This window comes from Chaetodon trifascialis, chromosome 7 (genome assembly GCF_039877785.1).
Source record: "Chaetodon trifascialis isolate fChaTrf1 chromosome 7, fChaTrf1.hap1, whole genome shotgun sequence".
Classification (NCBI taxonomy): domain Eukaryota; kingdom Metazoa; phylum Chordata; class Actinopteri; order Chaetodontiformes; family Chaetodontidae; genus Chaetodon; species Chaetodon trifascialis.
In genome coordinates, this window is record NC_092062.1 from 19,620,781 (window position 1) to 19,635,007 (window position 14,227).

The 14,227-nt window shown below is 43.1% G+C and overlaps 2 protein-coding genes across 2 annotated transcripts in view; both read right to left on the minus strand.

Annotated features, from left to right (window-relative positions):
• Positions 1-200: 200 nt before the first annotated feature.
• On the minus strand, positions 201-8,270 carry LOC139334059 (FXYD domain-containing ion transport regulator 6-like). Its single transcript, XM_070966800.1, has 9 exons — positions 8,057-8,270; positions 5,810-5,866; positions 4,027-4,056; positions 3,782-3,805; positions 2,642-2,716; positions 844-880; positions 636-673; positions 499-535; positions 201-417 (listed from the first exon to the last, which is right to left on the minus strand). The coding sequence occupies exons 2-8, from the start codon at positions 5,859-5,861 to the stop codon at positions 531-533; spliced, it is 261 nt and encodes an 86-aa protein (XP_070822901.1). The 5' UTR covers positions 5,862-5,866; positions 8,057-8,270; the 3' UTR covers positions 201-417; positions 499-530.
• Positions 8,271-10,354: 2,084 nt separating this feature from the next.
• LOC139334170 (IgGFc-binding protein) overlaps positions 10,355-14,227 on the minus strand; it is a 33,670-nt gene continuing 29,797 nt past the window's right edge. Inside the window, exons 41-46 of the mRNA XM_070966931.1 lie at positions 13,426-13,993; positions 12,703-13,307; positions 12,040-12,607; positions 11,730-11,929; positions 10,783-11,163; positions 10,355-10,645 (exon numbers count right to left, since the gene is read on the minus strand). Coding sequence (XP_070823032.1) covers positions 10,355-10,645; positions 10,783-11,163; positions 11,730-11,929; positions 12,040-12,607; positions 12,703-13,307; positions 13,426-13,993 — 2,613 coding nt within the window. The remainder of the gene's footprint in view (positions 10,646-10,782; positions 11,164-11,729; positions 11,930-12,039; positions 12,608-12,702; positions 13,308-13,425; positions 13,994-14,227) is intronic.

The following is a 14,227-nucleotide window of genomic DNA, read 5'->3' on the forward strand; positions in this document are numbered from 1 at the left end:
CACATTGCAGCACATAAATCATTCACTGTCTCGCTGCTGGTAGTTACTACTGCATGTGTAACTGAACTGACTGCAGTGTCAGCACAAGCAGGAGTGCAGCAAGAAAAGAGGGCTGCTCACTGGTCTTCTTCTAATGGCCAGGAAATGAAATAATGATGTGGGAAAAAAAAGAAAAAGAAAAAAGACAGAAACATTTTGTTCAAAGATGTGTTTTATTATTTTGCATCAATCTGAAAGTCAAAAAATACAAAGGAACCGTATGAAGCTGGCAGATAATGTAGGAACGGATCTGGTGATAAAAACATTAAAAAAGGAGCGAAGTAACATATTTGAGGGAGGATTTGCGTGTTCATGGAAAGATTGTCCTCAGCTGTGATCAAAGTCTTTGCTGCCACCTAATGGCAACAATCAGTAACGCTGTGGAGGAGAGAGGTGGAGGGTAAGTTTAATCTCATTCAGCTCCCTTCTGCTGAAAATAGATGTTTGTAAGACACTTACCTAATGTCCATGGCTTTGTGGCTCTGTGTTTACTAAGCTGTAGAATGAGTATTAGATTAGTGTTTTCTTCAAAAGCATCAAAAATAAAAGGCATTAAGTGTTTAGTTATTATTTTAGGAGAAAGAAAAAATACGTACCCCTTGGAATGCCTGATTCTGCATCAGGACCTCTGGACCTGGGCAAAATGAACAGAGAATGAAACACTGCAGTTTCACAACTGCATGTAACACAAAAAGAGCCATGTGCGACAAAATGTCTGATATCCATTTCACAGAAAACAAAACTCTTCAAGCATTTTTACAAATAAGGGTCTGGTTTGTTTGATCTGACCTTGATTCAACTTACCTTGAACTGTTGCTCTTTGAACAGGAACATTTTCGAGCTGTTTTGGGGGGAAACACAAGAAAATGAAATACATGTGTATAAAACTGTGACGTGAAAATACTTAAAGAATAAATGCAACTTTAACAGTCAGCTGTGTACCCCAAACAGCACCCCACCCAACCCACCTCCTCCAGTATAAAAAAAGAAGAGGTGGCTGCGAGCCTTGATGGGTACATGAATACAGCCTTGAGCTTGTGCCAATAAGCCCATCTGGGCTGCAACCTTGGGAGGCCTTATAAGCTTGCGGCTTACTGGCCCGAGCTCAAGACTATATTCATGTGTCTAAATCACAGGAAAAATTCCATTGTTTAACTATACAGGAGCCAGAACACTGAATAACTTCCAGCTAGTAGCATTTAAATTCTGCTCAAGTCTTCAACATTTAACCTTTTTTTGCCATTTTGACCAACTTCAAATTGCAATGAACAACACAGACAGATGATGCAGCCCTTACATGATTAATAGTAGAGTGGTTCGCTTTACAAATACTCTGTTCTCATGCTCTTATTTGGCCTTCGCCTGAGGGGTGAGACCTAAAGTGATGCAGCCCACAGATGGGCTCTTCACACATAAAGTCTAAGCAGTGCCATATTGGTTAATGTTATAGTATACTTGCTAGAGTAGTTAGTGTGTCCAGCAAAACAGCTGGGAAATCCCAAACCAGGCTGTGACCCACATACTGTCAGGACTAAGAATAAAGCTGTGAGCATCTTGAAAGGTAACACTCATACTCTACTCACTCACTTTAAAACTGGGAGGCACCAAAGGGTTCCGCCTGCCATCGAGGATTTTTTTTTTTATTTAATCCACATGCAGAATTTTAAATGCCAAACAATAAACTTCCAGGGTTTGCTCTCTTTATTTTCTGCTTAACGCTCTGCTCCTAATTTGCTGTCACACTCTCACTCTCAAGAGCTTATTAAATCTGGTTCAATCAAACAGATGATCTACTTTTATCAATTCAATAGCTGCCATTGTTAAAAGCTTTAAAGGCCCAATCAGTGCCGAAGTATATTCACAGATGTAGCTGAAGAGTTGTTTTAGAGTTAAAAATTGAAAATATGCATCTGGTGTTTCTCGAACAAACGACGTTTGAACATTGGAGAACAGATATCAGCAAAGACATTAACAGCTTTGATTAAACGGTTAAATCTGTGTATCTAATGAGTTAATCAATCAATTTAGTGACAATTTTAAGCTCTATTGGATAACAGATTGTGCCTTTCAAAGACTATTTACAAATCCAAATATATATTCACCCGCTGATTTTTATGATGTTAGTTTAATGTGAAAACTCATATAAGCACTTCTTCCTTCTAAAACAAAGACTTGCACATATTTCTTCATAGATTCCAGTTGCTGCACAGTGGTCTCGACTAACAGAAGCAGAGAGGAAATCTGGCAGATTGTGTGGGCTCCAATGAATTATTTATTGGTTGGTTTTGGTTTCACCACTGGCACTAACAGTGTGTGCTGGCAGGTAGGAGGAGGAACCTTGAAAGGGTGCTGTGAGTGAGGAAAGGGATAAGAAAGAAAGGTTAAACTGCCGTGATACATGGATCACGAGAGTGTTAAATGCGGAGATTGTGCAAAGAGCTTCAGTGTGCATCCCTTCCAGATGCCTGAGAGACAGAAGCCTGCTTGTTTGGCAGCACGGTATGAACATACGGGACTGTGAGGTCAACACACACATACAGGGACCACAGTGTGGTGACGCTGACTCAGCGTTGCACTTCTGCCGTGAGTTTAAAACACTTACTGACAATGAGGGCGATACCCATGAGGAACAGTACCACTGCAAAGACCAGGCCACCGATTCTCAGAGATTCATAATCTGAAATGAAAGAACGCAAAACATACTTTTAATGTTTGTGAGTCAACGGTCACATATGGATGTTTTGAGATAGAAAACAACATGAATTCAAAAGCCTTTGGAGAGGCATTTAACCACATTTTTATTCAAGAGCAGCATTGCAGAAATACTCTGCAGCCCCCTAATGGTCATGTTGGGACACCACAAATTCCTGTGAGCCACAGTCACCAGAACTGCAAACACTATGTCAACTTTAACTCTGTTGCATTCTGCCTCAATACTGCAGGAGAAATCTGAACATTTGCAAAGACAATGCTCGTGGCAGGCAGCAGTGAGCGTGAGATGGGGTCTGCTTGTTTCTGATTAGGGAACGTTCTACCCTGCAAACTATAATGTTGACATCGCCAATTGTTTTTAGGGTCGCTGCTTTGTTTATATGCATCAAACATTGCCTCATCTAGTTGGCTAGTTTGCTAGCAGGATTTCAATTAACCGCAAACATTAGCATGACCATAGCAAATAAACACGACTATAACACCTTTTTTTCAATCAAATTATAATTTTTTGGGGGGGGGGGTGTTCAGCTGCTGGCAGGCTTCATCAGTTAGGGTTAAGCCTTTTTGGCTTGCAGCCCTTGACCAAACATTTTGACTAAAGACTATTTTTTCCCTCTCAGGTTGTTTCATTGAGGATCTTTAGAAGCTAAGACAGATTGAAGTAACCAGAACTTCAAAAGACAAATAGATAAAAGAAAAGAAAAATAAACGTTATTTTGGGACCACAGGTTGGGAACCACTGCTTTACTGGTCTTCAAATGGGGCATGGACAGCGGACAGAGTGGATAGTGTCTAAACATAAATATTATAACATAAAAATAAAAAGGAGAGAATTTATGTAGGGTCACTCTGTGCTCGTCAGTATCTTGGTTTGGACTGAAAGTCCAGTTCAAAGCTCAGTGGACAGGATTAGAAGTATTTGCAATGGGACCGGTCCAGGGGCTTGGCCTTTAGGGGGAAAGTTTTCCATCAAATCTGGAAAAACAAGTGGAAATTGCCATCTCGTCGCGCTCATCTGCTCAACACTCACCGTATTGAAAAGCGCTGTCATAGTCTGGTAGGAGAGAACAGAGAGAGAAAACAAATGAGAGGCAGATTTATCCATTGACACACTTCAGAGAGTACTCATGATGTGACAGCAATTCAGCAGTTTTAGGGCCTCAGTCATTCATCTTGTCATTAGCCAGTTTGATGCCAGTGGCAATTTACATGCCAGTTAAAATGAGTACGCAGCTTATTTTAATTTGTCTAAGCTCTTGTTCAAATAACACCCACCTCTGTCCTTATCTGCCACTTCTGCTGAAGCTATGAAAAAGGAAGCAAAATCATTAGTCTTTATAAGATATTCACACAGTGGTGTTAAGTGCATGTCAGCAAATGGCAAAACTGATGGTAGTGAGGCAAATTCACTCTACAGAGAAGCCAAAAAGGTGGGCATCGAACCCCACCTTGTATGCATGTAGAATGCATATATAGGAAGTAGTAACACTTGAAGGCCCAACATCTCTTACACTAACTCTCATGATAAATAAATCCTTAAGCCACATTCCCAGGAGAGTCACACTCTCCACCAACAGAAGTGCAACAGAGCCCTGATCTGTGGCATTCTTGTGCTGTTATGGATGTGGGAAAGTACAGCCCCCTCTGCTCTATCACATCTCTGGTCCCATGTGGAAAAACATGTCGCCTGTGTTCACGTTATGCTCCAGTCTTTTAAATCCTGCTAGAAAGCACACCGTACTCCATAACAAGCCGAATCCAAACATCTGCCTTGTGTTAAGCGACATCAAGAAAATGATTGAAAGGACAACTTCACCTGGTAAAATGATGATAAAGACATGCTGTTTATATGAGCCCGCTGTTCGGAGTGGGAACAATGTGACCTTGAAGCAGCACACCGGAGGTTACATAAATACTGTTTGACTTGTACTAGGCAACAATTCACATCATTAGTGCATTTCTCACAGCTCTCATTAAAATATTTAACAGACTGCGAACAGTGCTTTAAATGTCAGACAGTCCTAGTACGTGTTCTTATGTTGAGACTTTCACACCTGATGTTGAATAGAGTTAGGTAATCTGTTAAGCGCGTAAAAAGCAAAGTTTGCCTATTCCAACTCATTCCAGCAGCTCATCAACACAAGCTTAGAGGCTCAGCGTTGATAGATTTTTTGGCTCTCAGTAAAAGAATCATGTCCTTGATGGATGTGATTCAATGCAGTCTGACATGAACTGTTACAAATGAGCACGATACAGTTAAAAGCCTGAGCTGAATAATATTTCATACACCCCACATTCCATTTACAGCAGAGTGGAGTTAACTTTGACCTCATTATCAAGCAGTAAATACTAATGTTAGTCTCTTCTTCTGTAAGGGAGGGAGAAAAAAAAAACACATTTTAAATATTGGTGCTGACAAGCCTTTAGAAATAAGGCCTGACTCTAACAGACCTAAATGTCAGAGAAGATAGCAAAACCCTTGGTGTAGGCAAATCAGCTTAACATCAAGCTCAGCTGATGGCATGCAGGGCGCATAGAGGAACAAACCAAAGCCCAGGACCTGCATTAACAATGGAAAACCTGGCAGCAGTGTGAATAAGTGATTATTCAAACTGCAGTATAAGGAAAACATTTACGCTATTCTGACATGGCCTTTTGTCACCGTAAAACATTGATGTTAAATTATTTAAAACGGAAAATATTCCACGTGATTTATACTGAAAACAATATCACTGGAATGCTAACAGTAAGACAAGGCATCTAATACATATTTGACCAAAAATAGCGCATGGCAAGCAGCCACACCAATGAAGTGAGCAGCGGAAACCAAAAAAAATGAAGAAATCAAATGGCCATGCATTGCCAGTGACCACTCTAATGCAGGAAAACTTACCAAACACTTCCCTGCCAAATGCTGATCCTGTTATACAGACACATCAGCTTGTTTAACAAAGAGGAACTTAAAACAAAACCAAAGCTGAAGAAAAGGGGAAGCAACCGAACGCTCACACAGGTGGGTTTCAAAGCAACTAAATGTTTAGTTTAAAAGGATGCTCACCGAATGCAGGAGCCAGCCAGGAGCTGAAGGCCACCAACAACACAAGATCCATTGTACCTGTTGATAAGACACAGACAACCATGAACCTTATTATTTGGGGTCATTGTTATTTTAGGTGGGTCATTTGCTGTGGTGACAGGAAGTTCAGGCTTTTTTAATGTGATTTACAGATAAACTTTGTGACTCACTGACTCCTTTCAGACTGAAATAACAACTGGCCTGCTAACAGAGAGAAGCCTGTTTTCAAACTCCCCTCTAAGACCTCTCAGAAACCAGCAAATAGCCAGTTAAAGTTAGCCGCATGCTTGGTTTATCAACTTGCTTATATGCATTAAACTGCTGCACAACATGATACTGCTAAAGGGGTACTCGAGCTAAAAGAAAAGTCAAAGCAGCAGAGGCTGAAATATCTAGATTTTTAGTCTGTCACTGCTCCAAAAACACTGACTTCCCATAGTGCAACAGAATAAAGTGGTTCAGCTTTTTTTTTTTTTTTTTTTACTTTTAAAAAAGCTCCCTCAAGAGCCACAGGTGAGAATATCCTGTTTTCATGGCCTGAGTAGATACATCTCCTGTCAACTGTGAGACTATGGGACCCTGCCTGGTGGAGACACCAAGCTCCATCTGGGCTAGACATTATATAACAGCATCATCAGGATAGTGTCATAATAATGTCGTCTCCTGACTCTGGGTAAGAGAAGAGGGTCTATTTCAGGCGTGGGACATGCGGCTTGGCAGTGGAGGGACACAGGGCAAGGCTGGTGTTGAGTTGCATGTAGTATTTGGTCAGAAGGTTTGGATCAGTTTTGCTGGATCATCTAGTTTGGAGCACAAGCCTCCCAGGGCTTGTTTTTCTGTCTATATATTATGAAGGACATTCTTCGAGATTGCCTTACACCCATATGTTTACAGGCTGTGGTTCCACAACCAGACTCGTGACAGGGCTCATGAGTTGAGGAGGCCCTGTGTGGTCAAGAAGCACAGCGTGTTCTGTGGTTTTAGCTTCAAAGTGACATTACACCAATGAAATCCCAAGACATGACAACAAAAAAGCAATGCAGGTGCACACAGCTCCACGGTGAAAATACAAGCCGTGGAATAAAATGTTTTTGCATTGCAAAGATCAAAGCCTACATTAGCAGAGCCGTGGATCCCCTCCCTGGCCCAGAGCACTGCTGGGGACTCATGCATGACTAAAGTGGGGGGTGTGAACATGGAGCTGGAGAAAAATGAACACTTCAACCCCAGGAGCAGGATTAACAACAAAGGCCTGCCAATCAGGTTTAATCAAACAAATACAGGGTGAGTTATTTTAACAAGACCCAATCCAATAATCTTGTTTGTGAGCCTTCTGAGTGCTGTAAAGGAATATAATGGGGAGACAGGAAAGACGCCCATAAAGCAACACTTAAAAAATTAATTACCATGGATTATCATAAAGTGGGAATAACATGAAATTTGCAATTTAAAATGTGAGAGTATGAGAGTTCACGGACACATATCAGCCCCTTAGTGCAAGAGCTTCTTCGAAATAAGGGTTTATTGTTTCCCCAAAACAAAAGATGAGACACAGACTGCTCGATAATTAAAACTTGGAGCATGTGTGGCATTTAATCGAGGCTGATCATTGCGGCACACACAGGCCAGTCTCGAATAGCGATCCAGCTCGAGTTCACGTTGTTCTCGCCAATTAACGCGATAATGACCGCAGAAGTGAAATTGTTGGCCGCAGTGTTTCTGGCAGCGCTCAGTGTGAATGTGTGTCACTGAGGCACCATGAAACTTCTCAGATGGCGTGGCATTTTCCAGGAAGGACACCACCGCGCAGACGGGATGAAGGTAGAAAACACTTTGACGCGACCAACACGACCATGATATGTAATAAGCAGCATGGCCGTAAATATAAGAAAAACACGTTGGGCTTTTGTTTAACACTGTGTGAGGGCAACAAAAGATGTGACTTAATGCAATTAAAAGGCCACATGTTCACTCAAGCATTAGCTAGACGTTGGAGGAGTTGGAGGTCGTGCTGAGGATATTCGGCTTAGATAAGACTTTATTATCAAAGTGAGACGGAAAACATCTGCAAGACAAAACCCCGCAGACACACGTGTGTTTTGCTTGAGTCTTAACCTGCAGATAGATTTTTACCTGTCCAAGCTATCATTTCCAGCCACAATGATCTGACTGTATTAGAGGAAATGCATTCAATTCAGAGACAAAACACGGACGTTTAAATGAACTTACCGTGAATCAGCCTCCTATAAACTCTACCGTAAGTCTTTGTCTCCGCCCAGTGAGCCGAACTTTTCTTAAAAAAAAAACTTTCCCCACTTGTGACTTCAGCCAAGACAGAAGAAATGAAATGCAAAACTCCCTCTTACAGCTCGCAAAGGATTAAAACACTATTTTTCTGTGCTGCATTCGCTGGAAATTCTTCAGCACTCCTTCTGCACCAAGTGAAAGTCCGCTCCTCCTTGGTCTTGTCTCAGGAATGGGGGATGGAGGTGGGGGGTGGGGGTGTTTGGTGAGGGCGCTCAGCCTCTGCAGTTACTCCTAAAAATGATCCCCCCCCCCCAGAGGTAAACAAGCTACAGTCCAGCGCTACTGAGCTGGGAGACTATTGCCATCCGCTTTGGTGCCAGCATCGATAAAACATGATTTCCTAATGACCTGTAAATCATGCTCATTTCCCCTCACAGCCAAATCGAAGAGACAGGAGCAGCATCAAACAGTGGGCCTGTTGTACTGTGCTGGTAATTTACACGTTCTGGAGAGCGCACTGAACTTCAGCGCTCTGGAGCGAAAGCATAAACACAAGCGGCTTTCATGGCCAGTGCAGTCCGTCAGGGAGATGCAGTTTACTCTCAGCTGTATGACAAATGCCTTCCCCAGGTCTCTCCCATAACAAGCTGCCAGACTGCCTCTTCCTCCAGCAGCAAACACAGAGCTTGGTGGGCTAAGCTTTGATGGCAGCCCTGTCTCAATATGGTTGATTCAGATTATGATGTGCAGGGTGTCATAGCTGTGGTTAGTTAGCTGTGGACGTTTGTCTTATTAAAGCATGAAGATTGCACAGGAGTTGACCAGCTGTGCTAGATGCAGATTTAAGACTCTGTTTCTTTTTCTAAATTTAGCCTTGTGTACAGAAAGCTCTGCCGATTTTGTTGAAGTTCAAGTAACTGTCCCCCAGTGATGAAAACAAAATGTATTTATTGGTAAGAACAGTAAGGACTACAAACTTTGTAAAACACACATTTCTGAAACAAGGCAAGTGTAATTGAACAGATCCGGAGTGCAGTTACCCAACTGATCCGGGGGAAAGTGGTGCTATAATTTCCTCCTCCACTAGATGGAGATGTTGGTCAAGAATGAGCTACTACTTCAAGCTGAACAATAGAGGACCAGACCGCCAGTAAAGAACCAAAAGCGTTTAATGAATCAAGAGGAAGTGCTGAAGTGTGATGAGTAAACAAGCACATTCAGCCGAAAGACTTCACATTCCTCTTCATCCTGTTTAATGGGGGTAAAAAGCAGGGATGTCAGCCACATTGTACAGCTGTTTCATTCACGAGGAAACGTCAGTTCATAGTTTTGAGAGGAAACAACTTCACTTGTTACCTGTGTGCCAGATGATTTCCATCGCTGCAGAGCCAACATCCCTACAGCCCGCTGAAATGAAAAGCGAAATGCTGCAGTCAAAGGGCACTGGAGCAAAGTAAAGTCCTGTTCACTCAGGCACAACAGAGATTACAAGCAACACTTCAGAAAATTGTATTTTTAAAGGCATATGCAAACAGTCAGGAAGGGCACTGGTTGTTTGGGGTGTTTCCTTGTGTTTGCTGGGGCCTGGTGAGGAGAAAATGCCCTGCAAAAAGACAATGAATGAAGAGACGAAGGGGGATACACAAACTCAATTCTCGGAGGGATTGACTTAAGGCTGAACACAGAACTAAAGATGAGGGCTCAAATTAATACTGCACCCAGATGAGTCTTAAGTGTCCTTGGATGACAAGCAGTGATTGGATTGCAAGCTTGGTAGCTTTTGATGGCCATGCCTGTCAGCCTCACCTGCTTTTTAATCAGTAATTACCATAGGGGATTCTCTGGCATTTCTTAATTAAATTGGACCAAATGCAATTAAAAACCACACTCTCATTCCTTTAAAAGGGCTCTGTGGAGTCCTTGTTTAGTTCTTGCTGTTAAGAGAATAAGCGGTTGAACGGTCATAACACCGTCCCATCTTTCGCTGATTTGTACTTGATTATTTCAGTGGTAAAATTAACTTTGCAGCTTGCATAATAAAGGGCAAGATGGAGTTCAAGATTAAAACTTCCACTCTAACTAGAATTGAAGGTTAAAAGCGTATACGAGGAGGCGAAGTTGTTATGTTATTAAAACAATTAAAGTTAGCATCGGGGTTGGGCGACAATGTGATGAGAGCGTGTGGCGAAGAAAAAGACTGTCATCATCATAGCACTAAACACAGCAATGCATCTCTGCCCATTACATTTATACAAACGTTACACGGCGGCTTTCAAATACTCACCACCTAGAAAAGTCCCCAGCGCTCCAGGAGGCAACAATCACAGACACATCAGAGGTGATTTTCCCATCTGCAGTCTTCATATCATCTTTGGAGTTGTTATTGTAGTTGCCGCAGGCACTGCACATTTTCCTGGACAGGCAACTGTCAGTAATGACAGTCACCTCCTGTGAAATTGAGTAGGTGACCCACACAGCAGATGCCCTCTCAATGATCACAGTCCTCTCTGAGATTTGGACAGATAGATCACTCATCACTTTGCTTGGAAGAGACACTTTCCTGCCATTTACCTGGATGGCAAGGAGAAGGGGAAATGAGCGGGAAAACAAAATCGACTGAGATTTTAGAGATTCTTCATCAAACCAACTACTTTCATGATTAACCGTTTAATCGGAGAGTTTCTGTCTATTCTCCCAGCTCTTCTCACCCAGGTCACTTGTTGGCTGTTCACTGCAATGGTGGTTTGGTTGAAGAACACATACAGAGCGGCGACGGTGGGAGTTGCGTGTTTGCCGCAGACCCTGACGTCCGCGACCACACGGAACCACAGCTCCACGGTCTCATCACACACAGACGCCATTTCAAATGCCCCTGTAGCCCCTATTGCTCCAGACATGCCATCAAAGGAGGTGAGGTAGCCGGCGTGGCTGATGCTGCAGTGACCCCGTTTGACGTGGCAACCTCTGATCCCGTCTCGTACGCCGCAGACCTCTTCACTGGCGCAGGACAGCTTCTCACACTTCAGCAGCCCAGAGGCCTGGCACACACACTTGGCCTTACAGTATTTGTCCACTACTGCTTCTCCCACCTGGACACATACATTGTTTATTCCATTAAAATCTTTTCTCTTCAAGGTTGCTGAACTGAACATTTTACATCTCTATTCATGTGGAAAAGCTATAACAAGAATTAGAATATGCATTTTGGTAGCACTTTATATAAGGGTGCACATATTCATCATTAACTAGTTTCTTATTAGCCTGCATATTCGTAGCATTTTGGCTCTTAATCACTAATCATAAAGCACATATTCTACAGATCCATGTCCTGCAAACACTAGGATATTAACTAAGAGGTTCCATCTAAATTAAATTCCAAATTAGAGATTATTGATAATAACTGAGGAAGTTGTTGTACATGATGATATTGACATCCTAACCCCGACTTTTAATAACGGTAACTCCCTGAATAAGGCGTTCATAAGTGATTTCTAATGATTAATAAAGAGCAAACATGCTGCTAATATCCATGCTAATAAGCAGCTCGGTAATGGTGTGAGCCCTATTTTTTATATGCTATTCTGTCATGACTACCTTTCCATTGTAGCACAGTTACTATGCATGACAACAAAGTAAAATCTCAGGACAGTTTTACCGTCAGATATCTGCCAGTGTGCACACACCCACACTTATCCAAGGGAACACATTGGAGGCCATCAAAAACAAAGCCGGCATCACATTGGCATCCTTCAAAACAGCTTTCAGAACAAGTAATTGGGTACATAAAGCTAGCACAGGTTCCACCACAGGTGCTGGCACACACCTCATAGTGGCTGTTTAGAGGGCAGGAAGCAGCTACAAGAGAATAGCACAGTTGAGTTTGTGTGAGACTTTGTGCGTGAACCTGTGTGAAATATAAAAACATGGACTATTCTTCTGCTAAAACACTGCTGCGTGTAACTCACGGCAGAAGGAGCTGTGCCTCCATGGCTGTATTTGCACTCCTGCGCTCTGGCAGGCCAAAGCGTAGGCCTGGACACTGTTACACAGAGTGTCTTTGTTGCCACCCACAGCACAAACATCAAACACGCAATGAGACATATATACTTCAGGGTTAATTTTTTTGTGGCAGGCTTTGAAAGGTCCATTAGGTGCAGCTATGATGCCACAGTAGTCTGGTTTGCTGTACAAGGCGGCCTTGGCCTGCTCACATACTGGACACTGGCCACCACAGCCCCCACACACATGCCTAGGCAGGTCCACCACCCACGCCTTCCCAAAGTTTTCAACGCTTTTCGTTTTTCTGCCGCAGGGAAGTCTGAAGTCATCATCAGGATTGTTGTTGTAGTTGCCGCACAGACCACACATCTTATTCTTGTACGTAGAAGGCACGATCACCTCAACATAATAGACGGTGTCGTACAGGACTGTCAGCCCAAAGTCTGTCTGGATAATTATGTTGCGACCTTCCTGGGTGACTCTTAGACGGCCATTGTTCAGGTAGAGAGGAAGGTTCAGAAGTTCATCATCCACCTGGACAGAGGAGGAAGGAGAACAAAATCATTGCGAGGAAATAAATAAACATGCACAAATGTAAGCATGCGTGTTTGCGAAATTGTTGAACTCACAGTGACTTTCCATGGCATTCCCTGCTGGATGTAAATGACAAAACCATAGACTGCCACTGCAACCGACCTGGTAACAGCCATTTTTCCATTTCCATACTTTTCATTCCCCTGAGTTACATTGAATGGCGTCAGATTGCCTTTGCCTTTAACGTTATCACAAACCTTGGCCAATACATAGACACAGGTACCCTGGAACTCAAACATCCTTCCATCAAAGGAAATATAATGAGGGTCACCAGAAGCCACACACTTGTCATGCCTCTTAGGGTAGCAGCCTTTCACTCCATTTACAAGTTTACAGGTCTCCCCTGCACGACACTTGGACTTTTCACAAGACACTGCACCATTCTCTCCACAGATGCATTTATCCACACACTTGTTTTCTGGGTAGAAGACGTCTCCTTTCCTGTAATAATGACCATCATAAGAGCAACCACAGTCTCTCACAGGCACGCAGGCATCCCCACTCAGCAGGTAGCCATCGTCACACTCGCAGGCTTCTCTACAGGGCCTGTGGCAGGTGGCAAGGAAGGCAAAGCTGGCACAGGTGGCTGGGCAACCCGCAGCACACAGGGTGTAATGGCTGTTAGCTGGACACAACATTGCTGTAGGATAGGATGAGAAGAGTGGGAGAAGAACAAGGTGAAAGAGGAAGGATATAGTTTGAAATAAGAGATTTGAAGTATAAAAACAAAAGAACTAAAACCGCAATCTCAAACTCACGACAGAAGTTATCTCTTCTCCAGGAGTGGATGGTGATTCCTCGGCTCTGACAGGCAGCAACGTAGACTCCCACAGCATCACAGACTGTTCTTTGGTGGCCATAATAATGACAGGCATCATAAACACAGTTCTCCAGGTAAGGAGTAGGGTCCACATGCTTGTGACAATTTCTGAAAGGCCCTGCCCTGTCAGTGATAATACCACAGTACTTCCGGGTTTGGTACTTTTTCCTCTGGGAGTTTGTACAGGCCTGGCACCAAGGCCCCTGGCAGACTGATGAACAGCCTGGTACGAGGGCCACCTGCCAGCTCTCCCCCAGCTTGGCTTGGTTATTAGCGATCTGGTCATTCGGCATGCTCAGGTCATCCCGAGTGTATCCATTATAGTTGCCACACAGACCGCAGACTGCGCCCTGGTAGTTGCTGGGCAGAGTAACGCTCACTGTGCTCCGCCAGTCAAAGGTCAGGGTGATACCAGCAACTGTTTTCACTACAGCTATCCAGCCGCTGAGAAACACGGCCAGCTCATTATTGTAATCGAGTGGTAACAGAGCAAGCTGCCCATTGAGCTGAAGAGCAGAAAATGAGGGAGGGAGGCATATTTTTAGGAGATTATAGATTTAATAATTCTGCCATCCTTGCTAATCCATTCTAATGTGCAGTTAAATCTTTGTTTAATTAAGTCTGCCTGGATCAAAATTTTTAATTTGCAATTAAATATATATGCAGAGGAGCAGAGGGATGTCAGAATTAGCACAATGACAGAAAGCATTATCATCCACTCATTTGAATGAGGCTCAGAG